General features: G+C 43.8%; 1 protein-coding gene across 5 annotated transcripts in view; it reads right to left on the minus strand.

The window, feature by feature from the left end:
- Positions 1–16,545: 16,545 nt before the first annotated feature.
- The window catches only part of STRIP2 (striatin interacting protein 2), a 70,979-nt gene continuing 68,800 nt past the window's right edge, over positions 16,546–18,724 (minus strand). For all 5 annotated transcript variants that reach the window (XM_073652514.1, XM_073652516.1, XM_073652515.1 and 2 more), the window contains one exon: positions 16,546–17,062. In XM_073652514.1, the coding sequence (XP_073508615.1) occupies positions 16,812–17,062 (251 nt within the window). In that variant the 3' untranslated portion in view covers positions 16,546–16,811. The remainder of the gene's footprint in view (positions 17,063–18,724) is intronic.

Here is an 18,724-nt window from a genome sequence, read left to right on the forward strand (position 1 = left end):
AAACAATGAAGCTAATCACTTAGCAAGAAGTCCCCGCAAAGTCCCACTGTTAAAAAAAAAAGAAGACATGTACTGAAGCGGATACAATTTGCCAAAGAACATATCTAACTGGCCTAAAGAGAAATGGAGAAGCATTTTATGGACCGATGAAAATAAAATTGTTCTTTTTGGGTCCAAGGGCTGCAGACAGTTCGTCAGACGACCCCCAAACTGTGCATTCAAGCCACAGTACACTCTGAAGACAGTGAAGCATGGTGCAAGCATCATGATGTGGGCATGTTTCTCTTACTATGATGCCGGACCTACAAGTGCTTCTCACTAAATTAGAATATCATCAAAAAGTAAAATTTATTTCAGTTCTTCAATACAAAAAGTGAATCTCATATTATATGGAGTCTCCACGAGTAGATACATAACGCTCAAGAACATCCTACATGAAGCAAGCATCCAGCATATCAGCAAGGCATTACAGTACTACAAAACAGTAAAAAGCAAAAGATATCACTCTGGACAAACATTTTTAACCCCTTTGCCCTGAAGTCTGTTTTCCCCTTCCTGATCAAGCCAAATGTTTCCAATTCTGACCAATGTCACTTTATGGAGCAACAACTCTGGAACACATCAATGTATCCCAGTGGTTCTGAGACTGTTTTTTTTCGTGACACATTGTACTTTATAGTAGAGGTAAATTTAGGTTGATATTTTTTACATTTGTGAAAATATTGGAAATTTGGCAAAAATTTTGAAAATATTTTCAAATTCTTAATTTCTATGCCCTTATAACTTTCTGGTTTATCAACCAAAATAGTTAATAAATAAATTAATAATAGAGTACACTATCGCGCTGCTCATTAATCACAATCTATCATAAAACTAATCTGAACTAGGTGGCTAGATCATCAATTGGAATGTGCATACAATATGGTGATATGTCCTCAAAACATATGCAAGTGCTTCTCACTAATTTAGAATATCATCAAAAAGTTAATTTATTTCTGTTTTTCAATACAAAAAGTGAAACTCCTATTATAGAGTCATTACAAACAGTGATCTATTTCAAGTCGTTATTTCTGTTATGTTAATGTTGATGATTATGGCTTACAGCCAATGCAAACACAAAAGTCATTATCTCAGTAAATTAGAATAATTAACAAAAAACACCTGCAAAGGCTTCTGATGCGTTTTGTGACACAGCACAATAGGGAGGAGAGGTAACACAAAACCCACAATTCTGATATTTTGATTATTTTTCTACCTATGGCATTTTCCGTAGGGGTTAATTAATTTCATATTTTGATAGCCTGGACTTTTACAGCGAAACCAAATATGTTTTTTTTTTTTCTGAAGAGTGAACAGTAAAATTTTAGCTGAAGCAACCACAATATAGGAGATTGTGGTTGGATGCTAAACTGGTCCCCTGTGGCCTGTGGCTGCCATATTTGATGTAACAGCTCGCTCCCACTTGCGATGAAGCCAGGCAACTAGATGTACCAGACAACTGGATTACCTTCATGTCAGACAGGTGAGGATTATGTTGGTTTATTATTTTTATACAGGGGACATAGGTTTCAGTGGATTAAAATTAAAGGTGAGTATAACTGTGCTTTTTATTTAAAATAAAGGTGTCTGTCAGGAAAATATTAATGTCAGGGACATATTAACAGAATATTAGCCCCTTCTCCCATGCCATCTCCTGTAGTGTTTGTCCAGAGATGACAATTATACAGTGTCTTACTGCAAATTATCACCACTTGTCAGCACCGAGCTGTCCCATTTTCCTCAGCACAAAAGCCCCAATTAACACACACCTGGGAAATAGCTTATGCAAACAATGCCAGCTAAGGAGTGTTATAACTTCGTTAGGAAGCAAGCATCTGGTCTCTGAAAGACGAAGGAGGTAATTAAAATGCAGGCTTGCACTAATTTGCGTGTAACCGTGAGGCTGCTTCCCGAGCCTCAAAGGGAAATGTGCAGACACGCTGACTCCGATATGAACTATGAAATATTATGAGTTCCATATGTCTGACAGTAACGGGACCAATATGTTTAGTGACAAAATCAGCCCAGGAATATATAGGTAGTTTTCCAGGGCTGTAGGCAAAAATCAGGGAGCTGTAGCGCAAAAACACCATAATAGCAGACTGCACCTATGTGATGTGTGGTCTCTAAATAAAAAGATAAAATCATAAGGGAAAGAATGGCGTAGTTTGCAAGCTTCTGCGATCAACGAGCGATGAGTTATTGCAGAAGTTAGCGTTTTTAATAAAAATTGACAGGCAGGAGACCGGCCCACACGATGTTACCACAAGGAGCGTGTGGGCAGATCTCCCCTTAGGTATAAGAGAACTTATAGACAGTACTGAAGCACTCATTGCCAGGGGGGAAAAAGCATTATAAGCAACGGGTTCAATAACAGCATAATCCATCTGGGGAGCCCCTCCTCCACCTATATTGAATCGTCTCCACGATTGTATAGTATAAGTTATCTTCTTTCATCCTGTTTATTTTCTGTAACTGCTTATGTATTTTAATGTCTCCTTTGTAACATCCTTATGTATATATTTTTCCTAAACACTGCCTCCCTTTTGGATTAAACATAAAATGTAATAGTTCTGTTTCTTTTGTTCTGTAATCGTTCCCTTCCCCGAAGCCATATACGCTACCAAAAGGCAGGCGTCCGGCCAGGCCTGTATTATATTTCAAACTCGGCCGGTGGTGGCAGCGAATATTAATAATTGGGCTATCGTGAAGCAGACAGTGACCATACGGAGGGTGTTAAACATGGATTCCAGGCATTCGAATCCCCGAAGTGTGGCGCCATACGCTCACTGATCGCTTGCCGATATCCACGTAGCGAGTAGTCTGGATCGCGTGCTCGCGACTCCGGACGAAAGACGGATGGTGTGACGGCAACGGCGAGAAATTGCGTGATATTCCCGGTGTCGTCCCTCAGTGTGGGTTGGAATTCCTGACAGTGTCATTGTCATTATTTCAATTAAAAGAACTTTATTCTGGGTGTTTTCTATTTACAATATAACTATGGGGTTAGTAATGGGGGCATCTTATAGACGCCTCTCCATTACTAACCCCTGGGCTTGATGTCAACAGCCAATACAAAGCTGACATTAACCCCAACCCTATTACCCCATGTAATGCAGCGACTTGCTGGCATTACGGTAATGGTCCAGGATGTGTTTTACCTGACCATGTACCTTCCCCCTCAGGTGACTGGTCACATGACTGTGACATAGCACAGGTCCTGCGTGCACAGAGTGTCTGTCTGATCACATGACTGTGGCATCAGCAAGGTCCTGTCAGTATGTGTGTGTGTGCGCACGGGATGCATATATAAACCCTGCTTGATGGGAGACAGGTGTGTTCGGTGTGAGGCGTGAGGCCTGTGCTCCGTGTGTGTGGGACACCGTTTGTGAGAGGCCTAGTGAGGCCGAGTGAAGCCTGGCAGCCTAAAAGGCAATGACTGGATCCTGTGTAGATGCTAGTGGCCTTGGAAGGCAGAGGCTTGAGGAAGAGTCCTGAAAGGCAGAGCCTGGATCTTGTGTGGATGTAAGTGGCCTTTGAGGGAACGACGGCTGGAGACCCCTACCTGGGAAGCCGTAAAGCCACAGTGGTGGCAAGCCTAATGGACTGCAGCAGCTAAACCCGGCAAAGGTAATACCCTGTGTTATATGGACATTAATATGGACATTGCTATTTTATTACCTTGCTGAAGGCTGTTACTTGGGCCTGTCTGCTACTTGAGAGACTCCCGGATGTTAAGTGTGTAAACATGCCGGTCATAAACTAAGATGGACTGTGTGAACTGTGGTTTATGAAGTGTAATAAACTGCAGCTTTAAGAAATACCGGAAGGACATAGCTGGTGTGCTTTGATTTACCCGATGCAGCGAGTATTCCCCATTATGATGTCTAACGCTGCCTTACATATGGTTCGAGAATGCGGGCAACTGCAGCCCGGTTGCTAGCGGCAACGACAACCCAGTTGCTAGGGGCAACTGCAGCCCGGTTGCTAGCGGCAACAACAACCCGGTTGCTAGGGGCAACGGCACAGGACGAGTGTGGATTAAAGCATCTGGCTGCAACTCGGTGGGGTTGCGAAGATTGGCGTCGCACTCAAACCTGGTTTGCTGTGGATCGGTGGGGCTCACGAAGTTTAAAGCATCTGGCTGCAACTCGGCGGGGTTGCGAAGGTTGTCATCGCACTCAAATCCGGTTTTGCTGTGGCTCGGCGGGGCCACGAAAATTTTTCCGGGGGAGAGCGGTGTGTGAATAGTGTCCTGAGGAAATGCACGAGCAGTTAAAAATGGCTGTGAAAGGAGCAGCAACTGAATCTGAAGCTATTGAGCGATTAGAGCGATTCAAGTGCCTGTTAAAACCGGAGCAGGTATTTGAGAAACGTCTACTGGACATGAAACTGGACATGGTGCAGGAACCACAGGAGCCGTGGGCACCGTATAGAATGGTGGCAGTGGACCATTCTGTGAACTCTCCGGGGGCGCCCTTGTTGTCCCAGAGTGCCCGGGGAGGTGGTAAGAACTGAGTCCTAAGACTATTGTTGATTTTTCTTGTAAAAATTCCCCTGCCGGTGTGGTTGTTTAAAAGGGGGCGGAGTCGGGGGAATGGGGCGGTTGTTCAAAACAGCGTGGAGGATAGAAAATAAAAAAAAATTACTGGTGGTGGGTTGGTACCTCCTAAAAATGACAATGTGACCATTGATAACGGGGTAGCTCCAGTAGAAGGGGGTGACGTCAAAGTGGGAGGTGACCTGTTAGTCCACAACACCATGGGGAGTGACACAGACCCCGTAGCTGACGGTTACACTACGAAAGTAGAAGGAGAGGTCAGTCAGGAGGGGCTAGACGAGGTGAGAAAGTCCCCATCTCGTAGACGGCGCAAGGGCCACAAAAAGGTTGCTCCAGTAGACTTGGCTGAAAATGAAAATAAAGAGAATGTAGTGTGCCTTTGCTTCAAGTGTAGATCCTCCATTAGAGGTAAAAGAGGAGGCGGCCAGTCGTGACCAAGAGCTGGAGCCTATCGGCCAGCAGGGTCAGAGTGACATGCAGCAATTATGTGAAAACCTGGGGAACGTGTCCTCAGACCAGTTGATCCTGGAGTCTGAACAGCAGAAAATACACCAGCTTATGAGGGAACTGGCAGCGAGACGTGGAGCAAAGCCACGCGGAAATTAACCAGTGGAAGGAAATATTCTACGCAATTAAGGAGGACCGCCGCAAAATCAAGGAAGAGGTTTTGCAGTTGAAGCTTGAGAAGGAGGCGCGGCAGGATGGTGTTTCTGGACGCGAACAAATCCTAGAACGACTGCGCAAACAGCTCAACCAGGAGCTGTGTGACTCCAAGAAGGAGTGTGGTGAACGCAGTAGGGAACTGCAACAGAGTAAGAGAGATTATGAGGATCTCCTCAAGGTGAAGGAAAAACTAGAGGAGGATAAGGCGGGTGCAGAGCAAGTGCGCCAAGTGGTTGAGACCACTCTGCAAGACACCCGTGAGGAGAATGACGATCTCCGGGGAAAGACCCTTGATCTGGAAGCTCAGGTGAAGGAGCTACAGATGTCCTGTGATACTCTCCAAAAGGCGGAGACGTACCTTAAGGAAACAGTCAGGAAGATGGAAGCTGAGCGAGAGAGGATGGAGGAGTCCATCGGAAAAGCCACAGACCAGGGCCAGGAGTTGACCGCTGGTGATGGGAAGTATGAAGCAGATACCTCCTCGAGTGATGTGGGCTCGGAGTGTTCGGTGGATGTCGGAGCCGAGATCAAGCAGCTCAAGGAGATGCTACAAACCCAGTGGACGCAAGAGAAGCGTGAGAGACTGGCTATTGAGAGCCGAGTGGGCGCATTGGAGACGGAGAGGTCTGAGAGAGCTCTGCTGCTGGAAGAGCAGTTGAAACAGGAAGAGCTTCAGAGACGGGCCGCTGAGAGGCGAGTGGCGGAGCTAGAGGAAGAAGTTTCCGGGCTCAAAAGTCGCCTGACAAAGTATCACTCAGTGAACGAGGCCTTCTTGGAGAAGGAAAAGGGCGAACACATTGCACTCACTCCCTTATACCATGAGAAGGTGGACCTGAGGAGAGCTAAGAGAGTGTTAACCACAGATAAATATGAGATGGAAGTGGTCAAGACGAAAATTCGTGAATTTGTAGCTGTGAGTCAGCTCAGGGGAAGCATACAGGGTGAAGAAGCTGGAAGTCAGTTGTCCCTGTAACCTGAGCTGGTTGATCGTCTGAAAACCACTGGTGAGACCGAAACGTCTCGGTACAAGTGCCTCGTAGATGTACCCGAGGATTTGAGGGAAGAATGCACCAGTGAGTCCGTGCATGAGGAGTTTAAGAAGGCCGTGGGAGCCTGTAAGGTGTACTTGACCTCAGAAGCTAAACAGCTGGTGGTCCTGTCCACGACCGAAGTCACAGTGAAGAGGGTGGCTATCCTAAGTGACATGCACTGGCGATGTATTCGCACGAAGCGGTTTCTCCGGTTGAAGACGGAACAAGCCGTCAGACAACTGGAGTTGATGAGGAAAGCTCACAGTATGCGTGAAGAGGTCATCCGGGTGCCTCATGTTCTAGTGAGGAAGCTCGTTGGGAGAAATGGTCGAGCCATGCAGATGATGGTCAAGAAGTCTGGTGTGGTGAAAGTAAGCAGTCCACGTGATCGTCAGGACTGGATACCAGACGAAGACGGCATGGTATCATTCTCCACTGTAGGAACAGAAGAAAGCCTGGGATATATGCGCATGCTGTTGGAGTACCGAGTGACCTACCTGCAAGAGGTAGAACAGTTGAATCTCGCTAGATTGCGAGTGGATAGACAGCATCGTCTGATTAGCAGAAGATGGCAGCCGTCTAGAAATTATGAGACCAGACAGAGAAAGGGCCCCCCAAATAACAGAACAGCGATAGCTGGAGTTAGGGACCTTTCAAGATGTCCTGAGAGTAGTGGGCATGAGTTTAGAGGTAGTGAGACCTCCAGTAACTCAGGTTTGAGCAGCCCATACAAACAACCCAATAGAGGACGGGACATTACGGAGTCGAACCGGACCTTAGATACCAGGGCATGTGAGTCACATCGCTGTATGACTGACCGCTGGGAGCAGGGGAGACCTGACAAGTTAACGACTGACCGCTGGGAGCGGGGGAGACCTGACAAGGTTACAACTGACTGCTGGGAGCGGGGGAGGTCTGACAAGATTATGACTGACCGCTGGGAGCGGGGGAGCTCTGACAAGCTTACGACCCGGAAAGGTGACCTGACGAAGTCAGTGGCTGTGACAAATGGTAGGTCCCTAAGGAATGGGCTAATGTCGTTGACTAATGTTCCAGGGGCTGAGTAGCACAATTGTAAAGTACATGGACTCTATGTGAGCTGGGGGGTTATAGTGATTGTGTATATTATGTGTTGAACCCCACAAGTTTGAACAGAGGGGAGGGATATGTAATGCAGCGACTTGCTGGCATTACGGTAATGGTCCAGGATGTGTTTTACCTGACCATGTACCTTCCCCCTCAGGTGACTGGTCACATGACTGTGACATAGCACAGGTCCTGCGCGCACAGAATGTCTGTCTGATCACATGACTGTGGCATCAGCAAGGTCCTGTCAGTATGTGTGTGCACGGGATGCATATATAAACCCTGCTTGATGGGAGACAGGTGTGTTCGGTGTGAGGCCTGTGCTCCGTGTGTGTGGGACACCGTTTGTGAGAGGCCTAGTGAGGCCGAGTGAAGCCTGGCAGCCTGAAAGGCAAAGACTGGATCCTGTGTGGATGCTAGTGGCCTTGGAAGGCAGAGGCTTGAGGAAGAGTCCTGAAAGGCAGAGCCTGGATCTTGTGTGGATGTCAGTGGCCTTTGAGGGAACGACGGCTGGAGACTCCTAGAGAAGCCGCAAAGCCACAGTGGTGGCAAGCCTAATGGACTGCAGCAGCTAAACCCGGCAAAGGTAATACCCTGTGTTATATGGACATTAATATGGACATTGCTATTTTATTACCTTGCTGAAGGCTGTTACTTGGGCCACTTGGGCCTGTCTGCTACTTGAGAGACTCCCGGATGTTAAGTGTGTAAACATGCCGGTGATAAACTAAGATGGACTGTGTGAACTGTGGTTTATGAAGTGTAATAAACTGCAGCATTAAGAAATACCGGAAGGACATAGCTGGTGTGCTTTGATTTACCCGGTGCAGCGAGTATTCCCCATTATGATGTCGAGCGCTGCCTTACACCCACTTGCCAAAGCACCAGGTCAAGTGGGAAGAGCGGAGGCTAAGCCCCAGAATTGGTGCATCTTCTGGATACGCCATTTCTGGGGAGGCTGAGAGGTGATATTTTAGTCTGTGAGGAGGCCAATATCCATGGCCCCTTCCTAGCTTATTAATATCAGTCCGCAGTTGTCTTCCTAGCCTTTGCTGGTTAATAATTATAAGGGGGGGGGGCACTTTTTTATTTTGGAGTCCCCCATTTTAATAACCAGTAAAGGCTAAGTATACAGATGTGAGCTGATATTTATAGCCTCGGGAGCTCCATGTGTATTACCCCCTTCCCAGGCTATAAAAATCAGCCCCTAGCTGTCTGCTTTCCCTCTGCTGGTTAATAACATTTTGGAGGATCCCACGCCATTTTTTTTTTCAGAAACTTATTTTTTTATTAGTAAAATACATGTACAGTAAGCTAGACACGCAAAGCACTGATTATATATGTCACACATTTCTATCTACAGTGGGGAAAATAGGTATTTGTTACACGGACGATTTTGCAAGTTTCCCCGCCTACAAAGAATGCAGGGGTCTGTAATTTTTATTGTAGGTACACTTCAACTGTGAGAGACAGAATCTTAAAAAAATCCAGAAAATCACATTGTATGATTTTTAAATAATTAAATTGCATTTTATTGCATGAAATATGTATTTGATCACCTACCAACCTGCAAGAATTCTGGCTCTCACAGGCCTGTTAGTTTTTCTTTAAGAAGCCCTCCTACTCTGCACTCATTACCTGAATTAATTGCACCTGTTTGAGTGTGTGGACAGGTATCTTTTATCCAGGTAACGAGTTTACTTAATCACACTCCAACCTGTCCACCCATGGTCAAGACCAAAAAGCTATCTAAGGACACCAGGGACAAAATTGTAGACCTGCACAAGGCTGGGATGGGCTACAGGACAATAGGCAAGCAGCTTGTTGAAAAGGCAACAACTGTTGGCACAATTATTAGAAAATGGAAGAAACACAAGATGACAAAATGTCAATCTTCCTCGGTCTGCACTCCATGCAAGATCTTGCCTCGTGGGGTAAGGATGATTCTGAAAAAGGTTAGGAATCAGCACAGAACTACACGGGAAAACCTGGATAATGGCTTGAAGAGAGCTGGGACCAGAGTCTAAAACATTACCGTTAGTAACACATTACGGCATCATGGATTAAAATCCTGCAGGGCACGGAAGGTCCCCCTGCTCACGCCAGCACATGTCCAGGCCTGTTTGAAGTTTGTCAATGACCATCTAGATGATCCAGAGCCGGCATAAAAAAAGGTCATGTGGTCAGATAAGACCAAAACTTTTTGGTATCAACTCCACTCGCCGTGTTTGGAGAACGATGAGTACAACCCCAAGAACACTGTCCCAACTGTAAAGCATGGTGGGGGAAACATAGTACTTTGGGGATGCTTTTCTGCAAAGTGGACAGGACGACTGCAATGTATTGAAGGGAGGATGGATGGGGTCATGTATCGTGAGATTTTGGCCAACAACCTCCTTCCCTCAGTAAGAGCATTGAAGGTGGTTTGTGGCTGGGTCTTCCAGCATGACAATGACCTGAAACACACAGCCAGGGCAACTAAGGAGTTGCTCCATAAGGAGCATTTCAAGGTCCTGGAGTGGCCTAGCCAGTATCCAGACCTAAACCTAATATAAAATTTTTGGAGGGAGCTGAACCTCAATGTTGCCCAGTGACAGCCCAAAAACCTGAAAGATCTGGAGAAGATCTGTATGGAGGAGTGGGCCAAAATCCCTACTGCATTGTGTGCAAACGTGGTCAAGAACTACAGGAAACATCTGACCTCTAATTGCAAACAAAGGTTTCTGTACCAAGTTCTGTTTTTCTATTTATTTCATGCAATAAAATGCAATTTAATTATGTAACAGTCATATAATGTAATTTTCTGGATTTGTTTTTAGATTCTGTCACAGTTGAAGTGTACCTACCATAAAGATTACAGACCTGCCAATTCTTTGTAGGTGAGAACACTTGCAAAAATCGGCAGTGTATCAAATACTTTTCCCCACTGTATATAGGTATTGAAGAATATTTACTTTGAAAACTGTTTAAATGACAGAGAATTACTCTATGTAAAAGCTACTGTTAAAATCACATTTCATGAGGATTGCATTTTGATGATAGGTTATAAAAAAAAAAAAAAATCGCATTATACTCTCATGAAAATCGCATGCCACTTGCATGACACCCGTCCAACTCTTCTGCATCAAAATTGGACCGATTTTAAAAACGTTAGTGTGTCTTTGGTCTAAATGTTCTGCTTAGACACTTAGGCACCGGAAAAATAAAACTGGCAGCCTCCAGTGGCTGAAGAAAAAAATACATCACTTAATTTCAAACAGCCATAAATACATTTTTAAACAAATTATAAAAAACATTAAAGAAAAATTTGACACATTCTACTTAACAATAACAATCTACACTATATCCACGTTCACATGTTCAGTATTTGGTCAGTATTCTACATCAGTATTTGTAAACCAAAACCAGGAGTGGTGACGTGTTTCTATTATACTTCTCCTCTGATTGTTCCTCTCTTGGGAGAGATATTATAATGTTGCTTATTTTCATGTGTACTATTGATTTCTGAAATAAAAATGAAAAACGACGGTTACTCTTTAATCCCAGAGTACATCACAGCTTCAATTGGCAAGTTTTGCAAAGTAGTAAATGGGGCATATTACAGTATGACAACTATAGCCTTATGCAAATATGCTCTGTATTATATCATGCCAAGTCATCTCCTTGTGTCAGTATTAGAAAGCTGCCCAGGTGTTTGTCCAGTGAAGGGCCATAGCTTAGGACACGTGCACATCACAGAGGTTTTTTGAGCAGGTTCGCTACGAGAGGAGGGAAGAGGTTAAGGTGGAAATCGCTGAAACCGCTTGAAAGATTCTCTTATTCTTTGTTATTGTAAAACCACTTTGCTGTATTTTTTTTTAGCTTTTTTTGTGCTTCAAGCTTTGAAAACTGCCCGGTGGGAGAAAAGAAAATCTATGTCAATTCTTTGAAGCATCTCCTAATGGAAAACACCCAAAACTAAGAATTGTCCAAACAAAAAGCTATGGAAAAATGATTAAGAAAATAAACTCTTCAAACACACTTGGAAAAATTATTCAAAACCACTTAAAAAAAAAAAAAAAAAAAAAACCTCCAAGAAAAAAAAACTGTCCAAGGAACATTTCCTGAAGCCCTTTCCATTGGAAAACTCGTCATTTTTTTACCACACATACCCTAAAGATTTCATTCAGTTGAGTGTATTTTCCATCCTTCTAATAATCTAGTTGCCCACCTTTGGACTGACTCAACTTCTGAATATCCTTTTAAGCCCCAAACTGGATCCCATATTCTAGATGTAGCCTCACCAGCGCTTTATAAAGGAGCAAGAGTGCGTTGGGATCGCGGGATTTTCTCTCTTTTTATACACCCTAAAATCTTGTTTGCTTTTGCAGCTGCCACTTGACATAGAGTACTGCTGCTCAGCTTACTTGTAACCAGAATACCCAAGTGTCTTCTCCTCTTCTGTAGTCCAGAGTATACTCCCATTTAATGTGTATACAGCAATAGGATTACTCCATCCTAGGTGCATTACTCTACATTTATCTACATTAAACCTCATCTGCCAAGTGTTTGTCCATTCAGTCATCTTATCCAGATCGTTCTGCAATATCATGTCAAGATCAGATTTTAATATCCTACATAGTTTGGCATCATCAGCAAAGACAAACACTTTAAGGCCCCTTCACACTTAGCAACGCTGCAACGATCCCGACAAAGATACGACCTGTCAGGGATCGTTGCTGCGTCGCTATATGGTCGCTGGTGAGCTGTCAAACAGGCAGGCTCACCAACGATCAGGGGAGCAGCGACATCGTGGAAAGAATCTTTCCACGATGTCCTGCTCCTGGTTACGAGCCTGCTGAAGCAGGAGCAGGCTGGTAACTATGGTAAACATCGGGTTACTAGGGGCACACGTGCTCCTAGTAACCCGTTGTTTATCATGGTTACCACTCTGCTACAGTGAGCGGGAGGTTACCGCTCACTTTAGCAGGTTCGTAACCATGATAAACAACGGGTTACTAGGTGCGCGTGTGCCCCTAGTAACCCGATGTTTATCATGGTTACCAGCCTGATCGCTGCTCCCGCTGGTCACACACAGCGATGTGTGCTGACCAGCGGGAGGGCAACGACCAAAAAATGGTCCAGGACACTTTGCAGCGATCAGCGACCTCACAGCAGGGGCCTGATCGCTGCAAAGTGTCACACATAGCGACATCGCTGGTGAGGTCGCTGTTGTCACCAAAACCGTGACACAGCAGCGATCTCGCTATGTAAGACGGGGGCTTTACTCTCAATCCGATCCCCAAGGTTATTAATAAAGAGGTTAAAAAGAATCGGTCCTAGAATAGATCCCTGCGGTATCCCACTGCTGACTATATCCCATTTAGAGAATGTACCATTTATGATGACTTTGTTTCCTGTCATTTAGCCAATTCCTTACCCATCTTAGTTCCCCCAAGTCCTTGCTTCTGTAGCTTCAGTATAAGGCTGTTATATGGTACAGTATCAGATGCCTTTCCAAAGTCCAGATAAATCACATCAGCCGCATTACCAACATCCAAATTTGCACTTACCTCCTCATAGAAACCCAACATGTCTTATTCTTATTTGTTCTGCGGATCAGACTACCATTAAAGTCTATGCGGATGCATTAATATTTTAAAAACGGAAGCCTTACCATGTTCTTCATAGTTCCATCTGTTTTTCACTGGTCCATTGTTAAGAGTCAATGTGTAAGGGAGTGAGTGATTCACATAAGGAATATGTACAGTGGGGACTTATATGTAAGAATGTTGCCATACACTGGACAGAGATATTAATAAAAAAAAAAAAGAGATGGAAACTAACGGATCAATGGAGAAACTAGAATGAAGCTTGCTTGCCCAAGAGGAGGAGAGACCAGAGTCACAGGAACACGTGATCTACTGCGACACAGAAAATATTAAAAAAAAAACCCGAGGTCAAGGCAGGGGGGTGGTTCATTGGCCAGATTTGTATAAAGTCAGATGTGCACTGTCAATTGAAATGGCTTAAAGCCGCAACTCAAGAGAAGAATTGCTCAGGAGAGCAGCAGGACTGATCTTTAGCCCAGAGTCAGATGGTCTACTTAATGGGACGGTCGACCGAGTGAGCTGAAAGGCCAGCTTAATGGGACGGTCAACCGAGTGAGCTGAAAGGCCAGCTTAATGGGACGGTCGACCGAATGAGCTGAAAGGCCAGCTTAATGGGACGGTCAACCGAGTGAGCTGAAAGGTCAGGAGTTCTACTTAATGGTACAGAAGGGATTTGAGCTGCGCTCCAGGAGATGCAGGTAGCCAGTATAGCTTGCTGCTACAAGACGTTGCCAGTAGACTACAGCACAAGTTTTGCATTTTAATGGGGAAACAGAGCAGAGCTTAGGTGGGTATATCAACACAATAAATAGAAAAATTGTATAACTGCTCAAAGTTTTGTGATTTGTGCATTATCATTTGCCAGACCCTGCATCTTTGGCTACTTGAATTGTAAATCGTTACTAAATAGCAAAATTGTTTTTAAAAACGGATGAGGAAAAAAAACAGGTGCATCACAGATATTGTGGATGACACATGAAGAAAAAATGTTTTGTTTTTCAATGATGCAAAAACTGAAACGGATGTTTAAATGTAACCTTATTGCTGAAGAGGTTAGGAGTGGAAAGTGACCACCAAAAGAATCTGTCTTTCTGTAGGATTTATCATATAAACGTATTACAAGGACAGACCACTGATCTCTTAGGATTTCCCCTGAGGTGGTGATGCATTGGAAAATTAACTCTTTGCTGCTGGGTTCCCCAACAGTTTACAGCTATTCAGAATTGCAGCATGGAGACACCCTGTAAAAAGCTTCATGTTAGGGGGACTAGGTAACAAATGAGGCGATTCAAAATGGACAACCCTTTCTGGCCATCTGTACATTTATTGCATTGTACTTATATGCGGAGTTGCTACAGTGGCTTTCCAGGACTTTTTTCTTTTGCTTGTGGGGCCAAGCACTATCTCAGCCGAATACAGTGGGGAGCAGACAATCAATCAGTAGGACACCGACAGTGACGCCCAACTGACAAAGCAGACCAGAAGAGAAGACACTGCTCTGTCAACATGATATCTCCGGAGGCAGGAGTGGTCCGTCACTGCTCTTAATCAAGAGACATTGTCTCAGGGCAGAACAGCCAGGTAGTGAGCAACTATCTGATAAGTTCTTAGCCCCAAGTGAAAAAAAAAGTCCTCGACAAATCCTTTAAGCTGCATTTACACTGAAAGATAATCGTGAACATGATAATCTTTCAGTGTAAACAGGCTGCCGATCACCTGATAAATGATCAAAATGCCTGTTCATCAAATGAAATGATCTTTTGGTTTGCAGAAAATGTGATCGTTCTGTGTAAACAGGACTTGCTCTGCCAAGAACTATGACAGCCTATGTGCACTGAGCAATGTATTACAGATCTCTCAGTGCGCATCATTTAGTACAGTCTGCCTGTGTAAACAGGCTATTAAACAGCAGCCGATCAGTAAAGGCTTACCCATCAGTGGTCATTAAGTGCCTCCCGTCAGTCCCCGTGTAAATGGACCCTAACTTCATAGGAGAGTAACAATACGACAACCAACGCATTATGTCAGCATACTGAACCTGAGGCAGACGGAGAATGTGCCATAAACGAAGATTACACATGCATCATCATTTTCTCTAGGACATGTGAGAAGCAGCAAAGTAGTGTCACCAATAGTTTATATTCCACAGATTGTAAAACATGGTCTCTTTGCCAATAATAATTACAATCCAAGAACCGGATGGAAAGCAATAGCCTTAATTTAATATTCATTTGGTTATAAAAATCTTCAACAGGCAAAATAGAGAAGCAGCAAACATTTGGTGTTTCCAGTGAATACTTTGTATGTATGAACTTGAAATACTGTCTGGTGAGGTGAAACATGTCACCCCAGAGGTCCTTCACTGCTCTCACATTTAAGTAATGTCTTATGGATCAGTTCTGACCAAAGTTTTTCAGAAATATCCTTAACAAGGCCATTTTTTCTACTTGGATTCATGTATTTTCAGCTAAAAATCACTTTTGAAAAGTGGGTTTCATTGAAAATATTCCACATTTTGCCTTTTATAACCTCTGTGTTGCACTGTCTATTGCTGGCTGCAGAATGAGGTATCAGTGAATCCATCAGTAAGCTCACTATGATGGTCTGACAGGGAGTCTGTAACTCTTATCTGTCTTTTTCTTTCTCTCAATTTTGATGTCATCTTTGGTTTTAAATCAGCTGAATGTACAAAAAAATAAAGCCTGTAAAAGAAAAATGGTTAAAGATTTTTATTAGTTTGGGTCACAAAATCTGTGGTTGGCCAGGAATGGTCTCTGTGAGGGCGCAGTCAGACGGCCGTATAACACGGATGATGATCACATAGCAATGCTTGGACTAGCCGACAGCCCTCATGACCGGAGCGTGACAGCTGCATAGAAATACATGCCGTCATGCACGGATCAAGAGAGCTGCCGGCCAGTCCGAGCATTGCTATGTGATAGTCATCCGTGTTATACGGCCATCTGACCGCGCCCTAATAAGAACATACAGGTATCCTGTAGCCGTGTGAATTAGTCCTTTTCTGACTAAGGCATATGGGTTCAGGATCCACCACTATGATCCAGAGAGAAGAGTTGCTTTCCTTCTGGAGGACCCTGCCTATCGGTGAAATATATTGGCGTCCCATTGATTTTATTGAATAAGTGCCATTGAATGCTTCATTTATTCATTGCTTTCTCTGGAAGCAGAAGCTGATGGCGAGATGGGGGCGGAGGGGTTGCCACATTGAGTGCAATGTATCTGAAGAGGTATTCCAGTTTAAACATTTTAACTAATTAACTGTATAATAAAGTTTCTTGAGTACTTAGAGTATCAATTCTTTACAGTTTTTAGTCATTTTGAACATTCATAAGGTTTTTTCTACGAATATAAATCGGTCGTTGCCACGTGACGTACACACAGATGCAGTGCATGGCACCGGAAACACTAGTCTGTATACTGTGACAGGCCGCGCTGGTGTGTGACCATCACAAGACCCGGACAGATTGCTAGCCTCAGGAAGCAATCCAATATGGTTCTCATTCAGTGACTACAATTAGAGATTTTGAATAACGTGAGGAATTGGTACACAAGGTAGATCACGTTTTACTTTATAACAAATCACATTTACTTGCCATTATTGGCAACCTGAATAATGGGTAGACAAACCAATATAGGCAGCTTGGTGTAGGATTACAGGAAAAGTCATCTCAGCTTGGCTCCTAATTGAATTCCTGCAAAGTTGGGGAAACAGGATAGGGATACATTTATAGCTACTTGGATCTATGATGGGTCTTTTTGACAAGTGATCTAAGACAGTGGACCAAGAAAAGGACGAACAGCAGGTGCTACATTCATCAGTCAGGAATATTGTAGAAGGTCTTCCCACTGGATTGGATTGGAGAACACTTCCCTTTCCAGCCAGAGCTCATAAGTATAATGGAAATCTTCAGGGAGTTCAAGATTTTGTCCCACAACACTCTGCAAACAGTTATCCACCGGGGCAAACTCCCAGTTTGTATTCTTCTCATATCTCCGACTGTTGAAACTCTCGATGTTTCCCCGCAAAGTGCACTCTTCAGCCTGGAAGTCCCAGGGTCTGGCATCTATGTCTAATGTAATAAATAGGAATAGAAAGTCACCAAAATATTATTTAACTATGCCATTACTAAGAAACATGAATGGGTGGACAATGACCTCTATATTCTGCTGCAATCTCCAGATTTCACACTACAAACTGCATACATTACTAAACTGATCTCTTAGGGTATGTGCAGAAGATCAGTAAACGCTGCGGATTGGTCGCAGCACACTTGCACTGCGTGCAATCCTCAGCGGCCAGATGTTACAGCATAGTGGATGGGATTTGTACAAATACCATGCCCACTATGCATTCCCGTGCTCATGCGACTCACCAGCGGAGATGGACATGCGGTGCGTCTTCACAGAACGCAGCATGTCAATTCCTCTTGCGGAGACGCTGATCTCCACAAGAGAAATTCAACCAGTGCAACGCACATGCGGCTTCACCTGCGTGCAGCGCTTTGAACGCAGCATAAAGTATACTGCATTCAAAGTGCTACCATTCCTGACGGTGTGCATATACCCTTAGACCTGATGAGGATGCAGAGGTTAATTTGAAGAGCCATGTCAAAGTGGCTGCATAATCCCTTTATGAATATTTAAAGGGGTTTTCCCACAAACAAAAGCTGATTTTAATCAATAGACCTTGGAATAATAATTTCCACAATTGGATGTGTTAAATAAAATGTTCCTGTGCTGAGATAATCTTATAAATGTGCCCCTGCTGTGTACTGTGTAATGGCTGTGTCTGACCCTCCAGGAACATGGTCTGATCATACCACAGCTCCTGGGCAGGGAAGGAAGTAACAGAGTATACAGACATTACAGCAGGGAACGCAGCTGATTCTTTTCTTTTTGTGAGGTAAAACGTTTCACTGTCTGTTTTTAAACAATGTTTTACTTCAAAGAAAGAATCAGCTGTGATCCCGTGCTGTAATGTCTGTATATTCGAGCTGTGGTATGATCAGATCGTGTTCCATACACGGTCAGACACAGCCATTGCACAGGGGAACACTTATAAGATCATCTCAGCACAGGGACAGTTTATTTAAACACATCCAATTGTGGAAATTATTATTTAAAGATCTATTGATTAAAATTAACTTTTGTTTGTGGGAAAACACCTTTAATTCAATTTCACTCTACATAGCCAGAAAGCGCTTCAGGGACCCTCCTGCTGCCGAGATCTCACATTGCTCAGTACAAGCCGCAGCTCTCAGTCCAGCTAGATGGTTGGAAATTGTATTCACTTGAATTAATGAGCCATTTCTTTCTACGGTTAAACTAAAAATTATCACCTTAATATCTTAACACGTATTTTAAAAGTAAATAAATTAATCTCTAAGACCTGATGAGGTTGGTGTAATAAATGCATTTTTTGTGTATTGTGAAAACTTGTGACTGATCCACTTTAAAGGGCATCTGTTAGTAGGTTCAACCCTTCTAAGTAGTTTATATGGGCATGTAGGTCATAAAAAGTGGACTAAAATGATACCTTAATATCTGTAAACCGATATATTATTCCACAGATATCCATGTTTTTCCTATATGTAATGAGCTGTTAAGATCTATTGGCCGGACATAGATCTGCATGAGAATCTGCCTCCAGAGCTTATTTTAAATTAAAGGGGACATCACCATGGCGGACTGGAGAGGGAAGAAGGAAAGAAGAAAAGGGGAAGACAAGGAAA

This window comes from Phyllobates terribilis, unplaced genomic scaffold (assembly GCF_046119375.1).
Source record: "Phyllobates terribilis strain yellow unplaced genomic scaffold, ASM4611937v1 Scaffold_11__3_contigs__length_659146591, whole genome shotgun sequence".
NCBI classification, from domain to species: Eukaryota; Metazoa; Chordata; class Amphibia; order Anura; family Dendrobatidae; genus Phyllobates; species Phyllobates terribilis.